The 19,592-nt window shown below is 41.2% G+C and overlaps 1 protein-coding gene across 18 annotated transcripts in view; it reads right to left on the bottom strand.

The window, feature by feature from the left end:
* The window catches only part of tjp1a (tight junction protein 1a), a 99,403-nt gene extending 86,912 nt beyond the window's left edge, over positions 1 to 12,491 (bottom strand). For 13 of the 18 annotated variants that reach the window (XM_069174225.1, XM_069174230.1, XM_069174233.1 and 10 more), the window contains exon 1: positions 11,894 to 12,491. In XM_069174225.1, coding sequence (XP_069030326.1) covers positions 11,894 to 11,985 — 92 coding nt within the window. In that variant the 5' untranslated portion in view covers positions 11,986 to 12,491. The remainder of the gene's footprint in view (positions 1 to 11,893) is intronic. The other 5 variants (XM_069174234.1, XM_069174237.1, XM_069174240.1 and 2 more) reach the window with 1 other exon arrangement.
* Positions 12,492 to 19,592: the final 7,101 nt, after the last annotated feature.

Here is a 19,592-nt window from a genome sequence, read left to right as displayed (position 1 = left end):
CAGACAGAAGTTAGTTTCACTTTTCACTGCCTCTGGAGAAATATGGAGAAACCCACAACAGACAGGAGTGCATTCCCAAAGCGGGTCCAGAGTGCAAACAACAGACAATACTAGTATCTTACAGCACAAAAATAAAGACAGGACAAGAAGCATTAGACATGAACTGCAGTGAGAGGTGAAATTTATAAATATTACATGACACTTCAACCCAAAATAGAGAATTTCCCTCCTGCCCTGGATTTAAGAGATCACTGGCAAAGCTTTAGAGATGACCTCATCACTGAATCCCTGCAATCGGTAAATGGTACAGCCTAAATATCATTAGTTGATTCATTGATTAATGTCATTAGAGAAGTATGTTCTCCAAATGATAATTAGATACAAATACTGTAATTCAATTGGAATACAAGGATCAAAAATAATAAGACACATTTGTCACAGAGCCTCTATTAAACTTCATTTTTGACTGTGGAAACAGCAGCTGGCCAAAGACTCTTAAAAGAGCATCTATTTAGTTTATCTGTACAGGAGCTATCAATCATATCACATGAACTTCATCAGCAGTAGGAGTTTGACCACATGTCATCAAATTGTTGATTTTCAAATTTCGATTTCGACTTTCCGGACAGAGGTATAAATAATGGTGATCTTGTAGTATGATCAGAGCCTCCAAACACAGCTGCTAAATGGACCTTGTGGTGACACTGCACAGATATAACAGAAATTTGAACCTCCACAAATCCATTTCAGCAGAGGAAACCCATCTGCAGAACGATGAGGATCATGTTTTAATTTATTGAAAGCTCCAGAACCCGGGTCATGTTTTCAGACAGCGAGCAGTTGCGGCTGCTTGCTCTCAGTGCCAGGCAGAGGGAGTGCTGCTGCTGTTCCTGTGATCACATGAATGTTTGACAATTTAACTTTTTCAACTTGCTGCCATGGCTCATTTTATCACCATGGCAACCACAAAAACCACAGAGGGAGATACGATACATGAGCTGATTTCACTGATGTTTGTTTTCTAAGATCCCACTTCTTCACCAGCAGAGAAGAAACAGATCAATGAAGAGAAACTAAACAGGCGCAATGTCTGCTTCAGAGTCCCAAGATCTGCTTTCGGACAATAAACAATGTTGTTGATGCTTATTAGAAAAATGTGCTATATCAATCACATGAAGATAGTAGGCATTTCCTGTGTTTGGCTATATGAAATTAGACTACATAGACTGTAGCAGCCTGTGGTGTAGTGGTAGGATTCAGGGTAGCCAAGACTCACAGCGCCTTATTGCTTCTGATTCAAAATACAGAATATTAACAGTTTTGAGGAATCTTTTGCGAGACAAATTGCAGAAATTGGCAAAAGCTGCAAGTCAAGGGAAAGAAAATGATCTTGTGATCTCTGTTAACTATTCCGTAAGAGAGAGTCATATACAATCACTCATTCATTCATCCCTCATTCTCTTCCATTATAAGACCACATCTCCCATAAACCCTGTCACGGTTTTTCAGCCATCGTGTGGTTTGTTGTAATTGAGAGGAGACGCTGAAGATCCTCGCTGACTGAAAATCAGAAGTTGATTTTGTTGACAAGGCGTTTTTTGGTTTGGAAAGGTCATAATAATGTTAGCTGAGCTTCTACTGACTACCTTTTATGCAGAAAAATCCCTGAAATAGGGCAACATTGCAAGCAACCGGAAATTTTGGGGAGATTGTTTGAATCTGCGTTAAATATCCTTTGAGGGATAACGTTGTCTAATGCCGTAATAAACAGTTTAACTAGCCTACTCTGTGACTGTTAAAGGTGTAATCTGAAATTCTGACACAATACAAATTTTTCCAAATTCAGTGACCATCTCCTCGTAGTCAACTAGTTGTCCCTTCTATGTGTGCACTGAAAACAATAATCAAGTGTCTGTGAACAGCTTTTGCTGTGTAAATAGGAAATAAACAAAGTGGATCAGGCTGAGCACTATTTCAGTCATTTAGCGAAAGGAGGTGTTCGTGTTGGTGCACAGAACAGTGGGAAAGGAGGATGGGGGAAAGAGTGCAGTGGGAGCAAGAGGGAAGGTAAATATGGCACATGCTAACTTGCTGAACTCCACAATCACATTGCCAAGAAGGAGTTGGCTGAGAAACAGGCAGAGAGGAGAAGCTCAGAGGAACCAAAACTGAAAAAGAAGTGATGAGATCAGGCGAGGGTGACGAGCCGCGTTAACATCAGTGAGGCTTTTTAAGGGTGGAGAGACCTCAGAGGGTTGGAAGGCATGAAGAGATATTCTTCATGATTATGTTCAGCTTGAGTTTACTTGCAGAGTTACTTGTTGTTTTCTGTCTGTTTACATGATGTGATTCAGAGGTAACTGCCTGTGAGCTCTGTGACTGCATTCTGCTTTGCTACTGTTGCAGCGCATTTTGGTATTTTCTGTTGTTTATACCTTTAAACACTGAATGTTGGTTAATTAGTGCCCGTTAGTCTGACTCTCATTCATATGTTGTGAAGTTTGTATACTTATCTCTAACACACTATAGTAGCAGTTACATTAAACACGTTAGTTTTCAAACAGTTTAGAGGGGTAGAGTCTAACCATGGTTGTTGTCTTCACCTACACTTTACAAATGTCTCTGAAACGCCTCGCATGCTGTCAGTAGAGTCCAGCTTACCTGCTGCACGCAGAGTAGCCTCCTGTTACTGCATCGTATGCAAATTAGATACGTGTGTGATCAAAAATTTGTTTAAAAAGACTGAAATAAGGCATCCAATGTAGATTTAAGCTCCATGAATTTAAAGCAAGTGATTTTATCTATATGGGCATACTACTGTGGCTCACTGACAGTGATGAGATGTACTCCTGTATGAACAGAGCAAAAGTAATCCCTTTTAAAACAAAGACATGTTGGTGTTAATTTAGCGTCGGTATCGAAATAGATGCACACTATATACAACCAGACCAATTCAGCCAATGCCAGCCCCTAATGCTAGCTAATTGGCCTAATGCTTCCTTGTTAGCTTTGCTACAAACCTAATGTCTTCTCTTCAGCAACAGCAGTTTTGCAAAAACGATCTAAACATCTCACTCTTGACAGTTTTAACATCAATGTGTTTGACTGAGTTTCACGTCGTATAAGGCTGGAACATGTTGCTCAGCTGTTGTTGTACTTGCTTTGACGATTCGTGTACATGCATTTGGGGGTGGAGCTTATAAAGGATCAGTGAAGGACTACAGGGACAAAAGCAGGTGAGTCTCAGCCCATCCTGACACGTCCATCGAAGCAGCAAAGCTCCCAGTCTCACTCACAAACATACACTCATACCAGGGATATGATCTCATTACAGCTTATCTGTCAAATCCTTGTGCGAGTAGGGAAAAATGTCTTACTATGCTTAAATCCATCTGCCTTTTATAACCTGTCCAATAACAATGAGTTGTGCTCGGACCAAAATGTTAAACAGTCCTTGGATGCCTTTCCATCCTTGGATTTGTGTGTGTTCATATCTCACAGCTAATCGGGCAACAGTGGAGCATCCAAAATAGCTTCTTCTTCTTTCCATTTATATTCCTGGACCTTTTCAAAGATTTCACTCCACCTTGCCGGGGAGTTTTACTTTCCATATGAACAGAAACACTTCCCGAGGCCTCTATCACACAGGTGGAGAAAATAAAAGTTCAAGAAAAAGACTAAGAGACTAAAGAAGACAAGTGAACAAAGCATGCAGCGACATGGTGCCACAGGCAGAGTTGGATGAAAAGAGGTTGAAAGACAGAAAGAAAAGGACTATAATGCAAAGGGACAAAGGACAGAGGGACACTGTCAGCGTATGGCTTAGAGGTCGGCCTGACTGCTTTGTAATGCCTGACTGTTCAGCTGGAAGTGATGGTGGCCGATGAACATGCACAATCTTGCTCCTGGGTCCCCCTCCGACTTCGGGGGACAAGTGGTGACAAGAGGTGCATGACACATCCTACTTGATCTGGATAACCCCAGTGACCCTGCCTAACAGAAGAAGGAAACAAATGACTAGTATGTTGGATGGAGAAAAACATCCTTGGAAAAGTCTGAGGAGAAAGAAAAGCAAGCAAAGAAGTCCATTTCAAAGGTTGTTATTTACTGGCTGGAGTCTGTTTGCCCTTTGAAAGCCACCTAGGCAGAGGAGGACGAGACGGAAAATCTGTGGCGGGATCAAGACTCTGATTAGGCTAGACAGGCCTGACAGATGGACAGACCAGATTAGGCATATAGACGTGTATCAAACAAGGCGGGACAACGGTCATGTCCGAGTGTTGTCTGACCCCCGCTGAGAGAGGGGTAACGGCAGGTCAATGGCTGGTTTCAAAAGCCACTGCACAGTCAAACTCAGAGCACATCAAACATTCATTTATCATGTGCAGAAATCTGCTGTGAAGGCAAGTCACACTAAAAGCAAATGTTAGTGTGACCCCCTCTATGTTATGAAAATGGCAAAGTAAGCTGAACTCTGGAATCGAAGCATACAGCCAATGTGTGCTTTAATGCAAATGGAACAAGGCAATAAAACATGATTGCCAATGTCAAAGACTAGTGAACCCTCTTAGCTGCAAAGCAATCTAGACTGGCTAAAAACAAAGATGCAGCTTGTTCTAAACAATCAGAAGTGGAAGACTGAGGTCATTACGGTCCTCAAAAAAGTAACAAAAAAAAAAGAGTGGGATGCTGAAAAGACACATGCATGATGTTGCATCTGTAGCCCACAAAAGGCATTTCAGTTCAATAACAAAAGATTATATATGCATAAGTTACTGCGGAGCATTTTTCCAACACAGTTTACAACATCTTGTTATAGTTCATGTTGGTACACTGTCAAAATTCCTTATAGTGAAGTAATCCATAAGAGTGGCCCACCAAACTTTCTTGTCATTATCATTGGCTGGGAAACATTCTCTTTTACAGGAACTTTCAAGTACTCGAGGAAACAGATGCATCTTCTTCAACCGCCCAAACAATACCTCTGGTTTTTTTTTTATCCTGATTAAAAGATCAATATTTTGGGATTTACTTTCCAACAACATATCAATGCTTTCTATAAGTACCTCTAAAATCCTACATCAAAGATGGAAAACCAATCTAAAGTCAAATGAAATATTAAATAATTGTAAGCAGTAGTATATGATCTGTAATTCATGGGTTTAATCTTTTAAGTACTGCAAAGTGTAGTGATGTTTGCAACATTGTGTAGTCATAAATTATTCTGTTGTTTAGTCGGTTTCAATCATATTTCAAACACTAAGGATGCTTTAATACCCAAAGACACAAACACTTTCAGACATCCTCTATTACTCTACAGTAATGATGTTACATCATTTTAAGAAAAATAAAAAGCCTCAATTATGTAACATTAGAAAATTTGGAATGCTGACAGAAAGACCTAAATGTGCCCCAAAGAGGAAAAGACAGAAAAAAAAGAAGAATTGGGATCTCTGTCCGACTAAAGTGGATCCCCTTCGCTGTGTCCTTCTCTGTTTGTGGGGCGGCAGTGATGGATTCCATCTTGTCAGCCCCCTGTGAGCCATCGTGACAGTCGAAAGCCACCAGAGGCCGAGAACGTGTGACTCACAGATTCTAAAAGTCATTGCTGCTCCGCCTTTGACTCTGACTACAGACGAAGAGTCTCTGATAGGTCTCTGTTAACATCACTGCCGCCAACAGGCTCTTCCAGCAGCGATTACTGGGCCCCTATTTTGTCTCCACATTACATGAACGCAGAGCTGCATGTGTTTGAACCGTGGTCAGACTTGCGGCGAGAGCGTCAAAATTTTACATCACAGATTACTTCACTATTCAGAGACTAAAATGAGCAGTTCGGTTAATTGTTCAGTTATGTATGCAACTGATAAGGTGAATATGGATGGAAATGATTTTTCAATAATTCAGTAGGGAGGACGGGGGAATACAATACTTGATTTTAGGTACAACTCTAAACTTTTTTTTCGGTTGCATTCGTGCCAGAATAAAGCGCAATAATGTTTTGACAGTGAAGTAAACAAAGGTAAGAATCTTACATACTTACATCATGATTTTCTTACCAATTTTAATTTCAATGTAAATATTGATGGTGCCTGATATAGGATATAAGAAAGTCTAATAAAATATTGAGATTAAACAAGGAAATAATGTAAAATTTCAGATCAAACGTATCAATGAAATGCTACTTCTGAGTCTAATAACCCACTGATGACTCAAAATGTTCAAAAACTATAGACTTCAGATGATTTATCTTCAGTGATGAGTCTGACAAAGAAGATTACATCATATTTAAATCATTACAATGTCTGGTAGTTTTCTCTGCAGCTGTGAGCGGTGCCGTGCGGTGCATGTAATTCTCAGCGGGCAGGCAGAACTTGACGTTGTACCTATCATGATACCTGCATATCAACTTTGTGACACTAGAAAGGGAACGCTCATTTTAAGCTTCATAAATCACTAAACATTCAGTAAAAATATTTTTTTAGCTTTCGTCTCCGGTACCCTCATATTAAATCTTTGAACCAGTATTTTTCGGCGCGTTATCTTGTCATCAATGTGTCCCATTCTCTCTCACTCTGGGTTAAATTTGCTGCCAGTATCCGCTGATCTACATCACGTGGTGTAACGCTGCGTTGCTACTGGTTGAGAGGGAGTGGGGGCGCTTGTTTTGATGGAACTGATGACCCGAATGAAAATGCGGCAGAATCCTTGTTATTTAAAATTGAGATCGCATCGAAGCATGAATCCAGATCACAATATTTTTAGGATGAATTGTGAAGGACTACTTCAACAAAAGCAAAAATTATAGAAAAAAGTTTCTCTTTTCTCTTCTGCATTTAAATCAGTCCTGAAAAGTTTGCAGTAAAGGCCCTAACCCAAACAAACACACTGCCACTGGCACAGACACCCACAAGTCTACTCTCACATACACACAAACACACACCAACAAACACACACCCACAGGATGCTCAGAGAGCAGGGGTGGGGGGGGGGGGGGGGTAAGGGGGCAAGCCACGAGTCAATAAACCCTGTGTAATCTGTTCCCTTTAGTGGCATAAACCATCTGAGAGGAGATTACAACCGTTCTGCCAAAGTAAGAACATGCGAGTTCCTAATGGACAGAAACACTGAATACAAACACACACAAACACGTGTGTGCACGGTCGCACATACTCTGTAAGAACTGTGGAGTAAGAGTAGTGTGTACCAAGTCTGAAGTCAGCACTTGTGTTTTTAAGATCAGATTTCATGACTAACAAAAAAACTGTTTATTTTACTTTAGGGGGAGAGAGGCAGAAAGATACTGAGAGGAAAAAAGGAAAAAAAAACAGAGTATTTGTGCATGTTTTTCCAGAAAAGTACTGATTATCATGACAGGCCCACCCTGGATTTGGGCTCCTGCTGAGGTAAATAATGCAAGGCATTGTCAGTTTGTGTGAGATTACGCATCATGGACTCCATGAGTGGAACTGGGAGAGAGGAGGGGGTAAAACAGGAGTTGTTGAGTGTGTGTGTTCGTCTGAAGAGATGGGAGGGAGGACGTGTGGACAGGCAAATCAGAGGGCACAGTGTTTTGCATGTGTGTGTGTGTGTGTGTGTGTGTGTGTGTGTGTGTGTGTGTGTGTGTGTGTGTGTGTGTGTGTGTGTGTGTGTGTGTGTTTGAGGGGAAGAAGGGACGCTGACTTTATGCATCATTAAGCAAGTGGACTGAGAACACCAGGCGGAGCTGTCACTGTGGAGGGGAGCAAAGCAGACATCTGGCACACAATACAAGACGATACGCCCACGCGTTAGGAAGGTTAGGTTTAAACACACGTCATCAGGCTAATTATGATTTATGGTTGATAACAAACTAATTACAGTGTGTTTTGTATCCTAACAAGATATTTGTCCTCTTTTTTATGCAGTGACGAGAGTCCTATACTTTCAAGCCTTCTGTTTGTTCCTCAGTGATGTTTTGATTTTTGTTCAGTGACTTTATCTGACTAAGAAAATATCCAGATTAAAACAGCTAAACATCTTACCCCAGTAATCTCACAATAGGGTTGTAATTGAATTAAGCATAAATCCATCAACAATGCTGGATTAATCTGGCAGTACCTTAAACAATACAAACCTCCACTCAGAAGTGCAACTGGCTCACAAAATCGTGTACTTTTCACATTTCGGCCTTTGAGGGCATGTTTTCAGTTTTAGTTGTCATATTATGTCCCCTTTGAAAAGATGGAGCAATTATGACACAAAGATGTATAAATTCCAAGAGACTTCGTGAGACAGACACAATCTGAATGACCTCTTAAACACACAAAGATGCACACACACACACACACACACACACACACACACACACACACACACACACACACACACACACACACACACACACGTGATGTTGCTGTTGTTTTCCCTTTTAAATTTTCCCTATTTAAATATGTCATTCTTATTGCCTCAGGAACATTGTGTGGCATATGGTGAACATGTTTATGTACAGAAACGACTAATTATCATCTGGCCTGCATCATCACCCAAATGGAGAATACATAAACATGCACTGTAGCACATATAGTGAAATAATTGAGAGTTTTAATTATTTAGTGATTGCTTATTGCATTATCAATGCAATGAACAATGGAAGCAGATTTTTTTAATCAAAGGGGGGTCAGGGGTTTGGAAGGAAACCTTCTGGCACACAACAACCTCCTTGTCTACTGCACACTCTTAATCTGCTGCTAAGAAAAGAGTAATGTCTCCGCTCTGTCGCCTTGTTTCCTCTAAGGCACAACTACATCATCTCCCATTACCTGAGTGTAAGTGAGTCACTTCTAAATCATTTTTGCTCCTCTGGCAAGGGCTTATTTCTGCATCACGTCCTTCACCACAATGTGCAAACTTAACCTTACAGCATGAATGGAAGGAACACAAGTTGCAGACAGTACTCTGGCTCTTTCACCTCATTCAATTTAAGAGCTGTACGGCAAGTACATTTAATTTTAAACTTACATCTACATGTATATTTGTACAACTGTACACAGTACATAGAGTCTGGATACCAGAGCACTCACTCCACAGTCTCTGAAATAAATAAATATCATCAGGGTATGAAGTCCTCAATCTGGTTTATTTTGATAAACCTTCTGAAAACTGAGACCAATGTGGAAGTGCCTTGAATTGCAATACCACCTAGGACCGCTAGGGCTTGGCTCTTAAAAAACCTCTGGCTTCATAGACTCCCATTCAACATCTCTTATGAAATACAAAGCCAATACACTTTTTTCACAAGTCATAACGATATAATTCGCTAAAGTCAATCCTTGTTAGTTTTCTTGTGGTCTATGCGAAAATAATTCTATCTTTAATTAGATATTAGGCCTCAAAATGTGGTATGTTTGGTGGGTGTCTGTTTGATTGACAGGCCTGTGGGGCAGTCAGGTTTACGCTGTAGGTGGGCGGAGCGAAGTGTCCTGGAGTTCCCAATAAGATCGGGTCAGATCCCCTCCTCACTCCTCCACTGCTCGTCCAAATATGGTCACTTCTGGCTACAAAATAGCAAGATGGCGACGGCCAAAATTCAAGGCTTCAGGACAGCAGTTCACAAACCAATCGGTGACATCACTTTTAGTTTCCGCTTGGTAACAACTTAGTGCCTATACTATTTATAAAAAAGCCGTTTTTATAGTGGTTATAATAAATGGGTTGATAGATGACGAACAGATACAGCTGAAGTCCCTCTATCAATTATATTCCTTCTCCTATTAGCTCAACGTATCTGGATAGAAACTTATCAAACAACTCCTTATAAACTTAGCAGTTAAGTGGTCTCATTTTAAATCTTGCAAATGCTGTACATTTGTTGAGTTGCTTGTGTGCATGCAAGCCTACTGACTCTGGGCTCAGACGTCACTCTGAATAAAGACAGAAATGGCATGCAAGTGAATGCATGGGGTGACTTCATGAAACACACACTGCAGATAGACGCTGGCTCAGCTTCACTCCGTTAAAGTGGCTGTCGGAGACGATACAGTAATCCTGTTTTAATGGTCTTGTCCCTTCCCCCACCATGATGTGATGGCCCCAGACGTACCACCGCGCCTCTCTTAAGGGAGAAGTGTCAAAACCAAGTCACCACTGTGTCCTTTGCAACGTATTTGACTGCAGTCACATGAGTTAAGAAGAGAAAACCTATCCTTTTCCCATGTGAGATTCACTCCAAGTCATAAAGACACTAGTTCCTGCGTATCGGATGCAAAACTTGGACATCCGTTCCAATAAATCAAGGTTTGTCTTCTTCTCACGGTAAAGTCATGTCAGCCTATCAGGACTGTACCTCATGCTTAATGTTATCTACTGAATGTGGATTACAGAAGAAGAAGGACTGAATGAGCTCACTGTAATAAGATCCTATAATTAGACCGAACACTCCTCTGCCGTCATGTTTTTTTTTGATTTTCCTTTTCTTATTAATGAGGCTCCAAATATCAATTAGCAAAAGGAACAGACTTTAACATTTTACTTTAATATGGCCTTACAGTGTAGTCCTAACACAGAGCATCCTGTTTAACAGCCTCTATCATGTTGTCAAAAGCCAAACAAGGTAACGGACATTAATATCAGCATCTAGATCACTGATATCAACTCATTCACAAAATGTACAAAGTCATAGGTTGATTTATTGGTGAGTCCAGAGTCATGCAATTCATTAAAATAACATTTTGAGGTACCAGTTATCTGTTAAGAGTCACAATGCAATAACATTTATCATTCTCAATATCCAGCTTCTCAATTGTAAATATTTTCTGCTTTTATATGTTTTGTAGGGGCTTCAACTGAAGCTTCTTAATAAATGTACTTGTTGTGTGATGCATAAAGTGTCAGAAAACTTGAACATCTCCATCACAAGTTTCTATCGCCCAACGAGATTTTTTTCAGACGTCATTTTGTCCAGAGAATGTTTGGAATTCATGCTTAAAGAATGACTTAGACAATAAATCGACTACGAAACCAGCATGACTTTGCTATTGATGAAACTGTGGAAACATGCAGATGAAAACGCAGAGACACGAGCAGCCAATGAGAATGGAGCACTTAACATGACTCCTACACATACTGATCTAAATGCAGGTGGCAAGAAGCTAATGAATAAGTGATGAGTGGAGAAATCGGACGACATTTTTTTTTTTACTTCATCAGAAATAGATGTGAGAACTCAGACTTGCTGGCAAATTTCAAACCACCCAAAATTACACTTTAAAGCTTCAAATCGTTAAAAAAAAAAAAAAAAAAAAAAAGGCTGGAGGAAGGAGGACAGGCAGAACATAGAGGTCCGGTTGTCATCATTTCAAAGCGGACCGGATGAGATGAAAACCGCGTTGATTTATACTGTTGTTGTGAATACACCTGCTCTGTATTGTCCGTCTCCCCGACCGCTGCAAACTCAGCCCACACCAGCGGATCACAACAAACAGTCCACCGAGCGAAACAAAACACGGAGAGGATGCACGCTCGCACACACATCATGCACAGCTGCACAGACAGCTCCAGCTCGGTCTTCTCCTCCCTGGCTTAGTGAGGCTATCGCCGGTGTTAATATGAGACAGTTGCGGAAGGCAAAAAGAGAGAGAGAGATGAGAGGGATGCAGCCAGCCACTTCCGCCAACAGCTCCTCAGCTTTAACTTCACACGAGACACGGACAGACAAGAGGAGACGAGGAGACGAGCTTTTCCTCACAACAAATCTGAGCGGCTGCTCATTTTAAAGCTGCTTTCTCCACACACTACACCCTTGCCACTCCTGTTTTAACGAACGCACAACACACGCTCGCATCCACACGCGCGCCTCCTCCTCCTCCTCCTCCTCCTCCACCACCTCCTCTTCCTCCTCGCGCTCTGTACTCACCACAGCTGTCTCTTAGTGGGGAGGCAGTCTTTGTTGGAGGCTGTCACTCCCATGGCCATCTGCATCACCGTGATATATTTCTGGTACTTCATTGTGTCCTCCTGTACTACTACTACGACCACTGCTGCTACTTCTGCTACTACTACTTCTAGGAATCCGCGCACCACAAAAGCGGCACAGGTGAGCGTGCATTCAAATGTCTGTTATTGTCCCCTGGCATCCGCGGCATCCTCAGTGTCAAAAACGCCATTTCCATGCTGGGAGGACCGCTGACAGGGAAAATGTTCCCCGAGGAGCTCAACGATAGGTACCACGCCGCCGCGACCCATGTCTGCGCTGACTCTCTAATCTCATTAGAGCTCAGAATAGATTGGCTAATCCATTCAATTTTAGTCAGGACCGGGTCATTGTTGTGGGTCGCCTCGGAGCGGCCACTTTTTCCTCTCTCTTGTTTTTTTTTTTTTGTTTGTTTTTTTCCCCCCTTGTTGTTCAAACCCCGGTTTTGTCTCTGTGGGAAAGAAGTCGAGAGAAAGAGGCAAACAGTCAAAAAAATAGGATGCAGCGGCGACGGCACCCAAACGTCTGCGAGGGAGGAACGAGAGAGCGCGTGTGTTGGACGAGAGAGGGAGAGAGCAGGGGAGTGACAAAGGAGGAGGAAGAGGAGGAGAGAGAAGGCTATGCAATGGCTTAAGAGGGGGGAACCTAACTGATGCTGAGTGAAATCTCAGAATTTTAAAACTGAGGCAAAGGCGTCTGTTATTTTGTTGTTGTTATTTTCCACGAGCTCAATCCATTAGGCTGAATTAAAGTAGGGTTTGGATTAAAATAGGTTGCACTTAATGTGATAAAACTGGAGTTCAGAGAGGATGAAGAGGAGCAAAGCAACAGTGAGACCACAGCAGTTTAGGATGAAGAAAAACAATTCAAAGTTATTTAAAAAGGCAACGAATTAAGGTATAGAGAAACGTGGAGATGTCAACAAGGCAAGATTTTCAAAAAAGGCTGCTCAAGGAAACCCGGACCCTGAAAGCATGAACAGCAACAAACACATGTATCAAACAAAATAAGAACATTATACTATTTACTTCTACTTATTTCAGTTTTTTAGTGCATTGTATTTCTGTAATTGTAATTGAATTTGTAACAAAAACGTAAACTGTTTGCACAAACTAAATGCACAAAGTAGTGCATTAGAAACAGATGCATGTCTGGTAATGCTGGCGTGACAGTGACATGTTGTTTTAAGTTAAAGCCATAGACTGTATATAAAAGTGGACGTAGCTTCTGAAAAGTGAAGCCATTGCGCAAGTGTCTTAAGATGCAATACCACCGATGCCCGCTAGGGGCTGACTCCAGGAAGCCTCCAGCTCCACATACTCCATTTCAACTTCAAATGTCAATAAATGTTTTCCATCAGTCATTATGGTGTAATTTTCTAAATCCAGTGTGCTGGTGGTCCATCTGAAAATATTACAACAGTTCTCTAACCAATGGGTGACGTCACGGTTGAGTGCCACTTGAACCCAACATTAGTTCATTCACTGCTTGTCATTTGGAACTTCGTAGTTTACTCATACTTTCATTAATGTGCAACACAACCTCTGACAAAAACACTTTCCACTGAATCCCACAACATACATTATTGTTTTAAAGCGCCCTCTATAGGACAAAAACGTCCTCACACCTGGACGACAGAAAAGATCAATTGATGGTTGGGGAGTAGGAGACCTTCGTATTCATGGTAACAAAACTTAAACATGTGGTTAATGCTGTGAAGTCGCAGCTTTGGTTAGGTTTAGGAAAAGATTACAGTTTGGATTAAAATTGTTATGGACATGACAAATATTGAATACATTATGTATTCATAAACAGCGTTTATGTTAAGTGTTTATAAAAAAAAATGATTATTGACTAATACAAAATGTTTTGTACCCTCTCTAATTTGTTTGTATCAGCCTTAAATATCCAGTATCACTTGTGCCATATTTATTTCACTATGTGTATGAAAAATGTACCTTCTCTTTAGAACAACAATGTTGTTTTTATCTCATATAACTGCTTCCCTTGTTGCTTCACCCTCGGTCACCTTGGAGGCCACACAGTCCTGAACGAGGAGGCGAGTGAACAAGAACTCACTGTCAGCTCAGTGAATCTGAGCCAAGCAAAGCTAACTAAGACAGCCCTGAAAGGACAAACATAATACTAGGATAATCCAGTCAAGTCATGTTTATTTATTTTATTATGCTTAATAATATGCAGTACAAACACATGAATACATTTCCTTTGATGACGAGATTGAACAATATTATGTTTGCGTGTTATTTGTATACTATCTCTTACTGCTATCAAAGAACAAATGTAAGGTTCAGGTTCATTTTACTCACCCTTTAGGGTTGATATGCTAATCAATTTAGTGATTGATTCAGTGTCAAATTTAAACGTGAGTCTTTAGTGATTCCTCAAGGACATGGGGGACATCGAGGAGGCCATGTGCACAAGATCTAAGTACTTTGGACTCCCTGTGTGCTGGTATGTTTATGTATGCATTTTTCAAACAAGAATAACTCATATTTCTTACGACTGCGGAGTAATTTGGAGTATGATGTAACCGTAACAACAGTTCACAGACTCCTGCTGCATAAAGCCCTCAGGCAGGACCATTATCCATTAAACAAGTTGGCAGTGAAGCTGGATAGCATCCCACAGTTTTTCCAATGAAACTGGACCATGAGATGAGACAGCACGTCTCTGTCGCTGTATTTACATATTTGTTCAGCCCAATAAACAGAATGAAGAAAGGGAGAACATCAGCGTATAAACCATAGTCCTCTTGAGACGGCCCATGCACCGGAAAAAGTAAATCTAGATATAAACTCTATCAGGAATGAATAACACAACAATAAAATTGCCAAAGAGAAAATTCAGACAGCCAGTGCAAAGTCGGGTACCTCTTGTTGGATGGGAATCGCTGGTGAGCAGCTGGTGGGGAAGGTCAGGGGGAAACTGCTGCTATCAGCACTGTGTGATATTGGCAGCTATGAAAACAACAGAAAATTCCCCCCCAAAAAATCTGTAAACACAGCCCACCTCGTTTTTCCTCCAAGTCCTCTGATGTTTATTTACAGTTCTTGGAGTTTGAAAGGATTAAGTAAACACGCAGACACACGCACACACAGCAACACACCAGTGGCCTGAAGGAGACTGAGGAGGGTGAGGTCACCACAGCACTGATATGGTTTGAAGCCAGAAGGACAGTGGAGACTGAATGACGCGCAGTCCTCAGCAGACTGTCAATATTCTCTTTAATCTCTGGTAATAAACACAATTTCATGGCTCCTTCAGCCCAAATATTCTATTCTCTCGGCCTCACTTCACCTTCTTCTGTGATCACTTAGCGGCCTCAAACATAAGAACGGCCGAGTGGTCCCGCTTATTCGCCGGTCAGACACTTGCTCGATGGGCCACAGGAGTCTATTTCATCGTCTTTATAGTCACAGATACAAATGGCTAACTCGCCCAAAACCCGTCTGTCACAGTTGTGGTATTATGGTGTGTTAGGGACCGATGGAGAAGAATGCTGGATTGGTTTAAGAGAGAGATTTCCCTCAGGAGCAGCAACCATCCAAATGTGTTGATCCCCCCCCCCCCCCTCACCATAAATTACACTATCCACTGGCCCCTGGCCACGATTAATCACATGACCACAGCAGCCAGATTAAATCTGTAGCCTTGGACTGTTCTCCTGTCTCACTCTTGCTCTCACTCACTTTCATGCACAAGGCATACCAATAAACACACAGCACGAGCAGACACATGGACAGCGTCAGCTCAATAGTAACATACACACATTATAATGTCTGACAGCCGAGAAATTAGTCACCGAGTGTCCGATGTGTGTCATCATCCACCTTTTATCCGTCACTACTGCTGCATTTTTCACTGCCTATTGTGAACACTGTCTGTAGGCTCTCTGCGTGTACATGGTCATGATTATCCCAGCTATAATCAAGATTTTTAAATTGACCATTTTTATGTTTGCGCCACCCCTTTACGGGTTTTGAGAAATCTGAATATACTATCTGGAGTACTCCAAAATAAACTGGGATACTGTTTCCTGTTTACATCCTATCCATCTTAATTGGCACCAGCAAATATCTGGAATCTGTAATATCTGTCTTTCCGTAATGACCGAGTTAAACATACACTCGGTTAGGGACGGCACAAGATTTTCAAGCATTCGCAATATTCGATTTTTAATCCAATAATTTCAAGCGATCTTCGAATAGTAATTTTGCTTGAAATGCCCATCCCTACTCTGGGTAATGGCAGTCTGTAGTAGGCAGCTTACGGAACACTGGTTCCCCAAAACATACAGTGAAACAAGTCAGGAAAGCCCCAGACAATTTAAGTGTAATACAGTAATGTCAGATGAACCATTTCAAAATTGCTGGTTTGTGTTTGTAAACATCACAACAACCCACACAAATATCCCACAGTACTCAATAACTGGGATACTAGTATTTATCATGTCATTGGGGATAACCATAACCAGATTTCTGTATTCCATGTAAACATCATATCCCAAATGTGCTTAAAACCAGGATAAACCCCTTGTGCCGGGGACTACATTCAGTGATTGCAACATGGGTGCTGCATGCATCCTGTAACTCAACACTCCACTGCAGAGCTTTAATTTCTCACTGCCAGACCTGCATCTCCACGGCAACACTGGCTCTGGCTAAGGTAGCCCTGACACATGATATGCCTTTTTGTGCAAAAGCAAAGTGATGTAAGTTAAACAGGTGGAACAAACAGAGCCCTGAAACAATTACTCAATAAACCAATGAGCTGATCGACAAATAATCTGCAGTCATTTTGACAATCGAGTCATTGTTTTCCTCAGAAACTACAGTTTGATGGTTGAAGCTTTCCAATGTGAGGACTTTATGCTATTTTTGCCTTACATAATATTAAAATGTAAGTTAAAGACGTCAACCAATATTAAATTTTTCTCTATTTTCTTATATTTCTGCACGACAATTAACTCATTGACTGTGAAAATAAACAAACCAATGATGAAAATAGTCACTACCTTGAAACCCTTCTTTCATGGACCTTGATATAGAGTAACATAGTTTGGGGGAAAACATTTTTAGATTCTGTTACAAAAATTGCTGCTCTGCTCTTTGGGAGCAAAATGTTAAAAATCAGCATGTAATGAAACACAAAAATTGCGTTTACAGCACGCTTATCGGCCTGGGATTGTTTATGTCCAGCAAGCTTGATACAGTATTATTACAGGCACAGGGAAGTGCTCCTTAAGCGTGACACCAAATTAAATAATATAAGCAGTGGCAGAATGGCAATGCGGAGAACATCCTTTTTAAATTTGGATTGTAAATGCGGAGCTAAAATTAGATCTAAGATTGCACTTGGTCCGTTTCCAAACTGATTTGGAATACAAGACCATCGACCGATTGTATATTGTTGTATGGTGACACAGAGCTCAATGCATTTATTTATTTGTGTATTTACCAGAGACAATAAATAAAAACAGTTACAAGAAGAGCCTGAGATGTCGTGTATGTAGGGGGTGCAGCTCAAGCTAATTTGCAGCGCCTGTCCCTGGTTTCCATGTAGGATATGGAAAAATGGAAAAAGAAAATACTGATGCTAGAACAGCAAACATGAAGAACAGGTCTACACTGTGGAAAAGAGCGATAACTAAGAGCAGTATGTGCATGATGAAAACCCGCCTGTGACGTGTGTGAGACTTACCAGGGAGCAATGATGTGATAAGAGAACGCACGCAGGCTGCCAGATATGGAAGCTGCAGAGGATGCATAAAGTATATGAATCCAACCAAGGGTGATGCAATATGTAAATGAAACAGTTGGTGAACTGAATGCGCCTGCTGTTGTTTCAACAAAATTGCATGTGAAATACACGTTCAAAAATAACATATGAGTTACAGGGAAAAGGGTAGAAATGTGATCAAAACATGTTTTAGTTGCAGCCATATTAGCTCCTAAGTCCCTCCATCTGTTGCTAAATAAAGTGGAAACAGTCGACTTTCTTTTTTAAAAGACTGAGCATCACACAGCTTTAGGACGGAGGTGTTGGAGGTTGAGCGGAAGACAAACAGGGAGAGAGACCGCGGATGAGTGCCAGGAGCCCTGGATACTAAATGACTGCTGTTGCTGCTCGGACAGTGATTTATGGTGCCTCTTCTGGGGTGTAGGGGGTGCAGGGAAGGACAACAAGGATGGTTCCACATGAAGATGGATCCACATGTAAACAGATATTCTGCCTTGACAGTTGCAGACGCAACTGAATTTTGCACGTGAGAGTCTACGGAAACGCAGGTGTTTCGAGACCCTATGACTTGACAGCAAAGGGAAGCTTTGCACTCCTGTGCCTCCAATCAGCAGGGTTTCACACCGGCAGCTTCCTTCCCTCCTGCCCTCCCACTGTCACCTTTATTAACAGTCTGCCAGGTGGAGTCTTTCTCTCCTAAGACTCCCTCTGTACCCTCGGATTTGCTGAGGTAAGTGATGAACCCAGGCACAAAGAGCCCGTGGGAGGGAGACGGTCTGTCTCCTGTATAAAATCACTGTTTACAGGTGACACAGCAGCAATGCCTTCTGTTTATCACTCTATAATACAAAGCACCTAAGTACAGGTTAGTGTGCTCTGTTGCTGACATCTGGACCTGTGATGATACAACATAGCTGTGTTTTCTTCCATCCATTGTTCCTTCTTTAGACTTCTGTTTCTTCACATAAACACACTTGATAAAACCAGTCATCACATTGTGTCACAAAATCCACCAAAACAGAAACCTTCAGTTTACATTAAAATCCCTAAATCTTTTATAATGTGTTGCAGTTTAAAATATATAGTAAATTCAAGGAGATAATGAAAGGCGGTCACCCAGCTGAATGAAGGCAAACCTCGCAATGGAATTAAACACAAAGGTTTCAAGGATTTTTGCATTGTTAGATCGTCAGCCTGTTTTAAAGGCAGGGACTCATCGTCCTGCCTGGTTAACAGACAACCAGTAAAATGCTGTAGGAACTCAGGGCTCCCGGGAAAGAGATAGTACATCAAGCGGCATTAAACTTAATTTTTTGCACAGGTTAAACAACCAACGTATGATGAGTAAATCTTAAGGGACGCTGATTGTTACCTCTGGACAGACCCAGGCTATCTGTTTCACGTTGGTTCCAGTCTTTACGCTAAGTTTAGATAAGCTGAGCTGTTCTAAGCTAATCAACTCCTGACTGAAGCTCCAAATGAACCAAACGTGAGTAATGTAAAGTATCACAAACTCCCACCAAGGCAAAGAAGAACATTGTCCACAATATAGGTATTTCTTCAAAATATTATTTCCATGGTCAGAAATTGTAACCTGTAACATTTTTAAAACAGGGCATTCTTTGTGAAAATGATCAAAATGACATGAAACTTTTTATAGTGCGAATAACTTTAATTTTCGTATCGCGAGTATCCAGAGGACAAAAAGGTAAAAAAGTGTTTATTTCTCTGACAGACACTAATCAATAGTCAGACTGAGAACTTGCTTCACATTAAGTGTAGCTGCTGTCATTTACCAACTCCTGAAAGACTTTGTAAGGACAGTATACGAAAAGTCAACATTTAAAGTCATGAGGGCTCTATATTCTGAAATCAATGTGCC

This window comes from Embiotoca jacksoni, unplaced genomic scaffold, assembly GCF_022577435.1.
Source record: "Embiotoca jacksoni isolate LCO1_2020_lvr unplaced genomic scaffold, fEmbJac1.0.p SCAF_6, whole genome shotgun sequence".
Taxonomy (NCBI): Eukaryota; Metazoa; Chordata; class Actinopteri; family Embiotocidae; genus Embiotoca; species Embiotoca jacksoni.
Note: the sequence above shows the minus strand (reverse complement) of the source record. Positions and strands in the feature narration are given on the sequence as shown.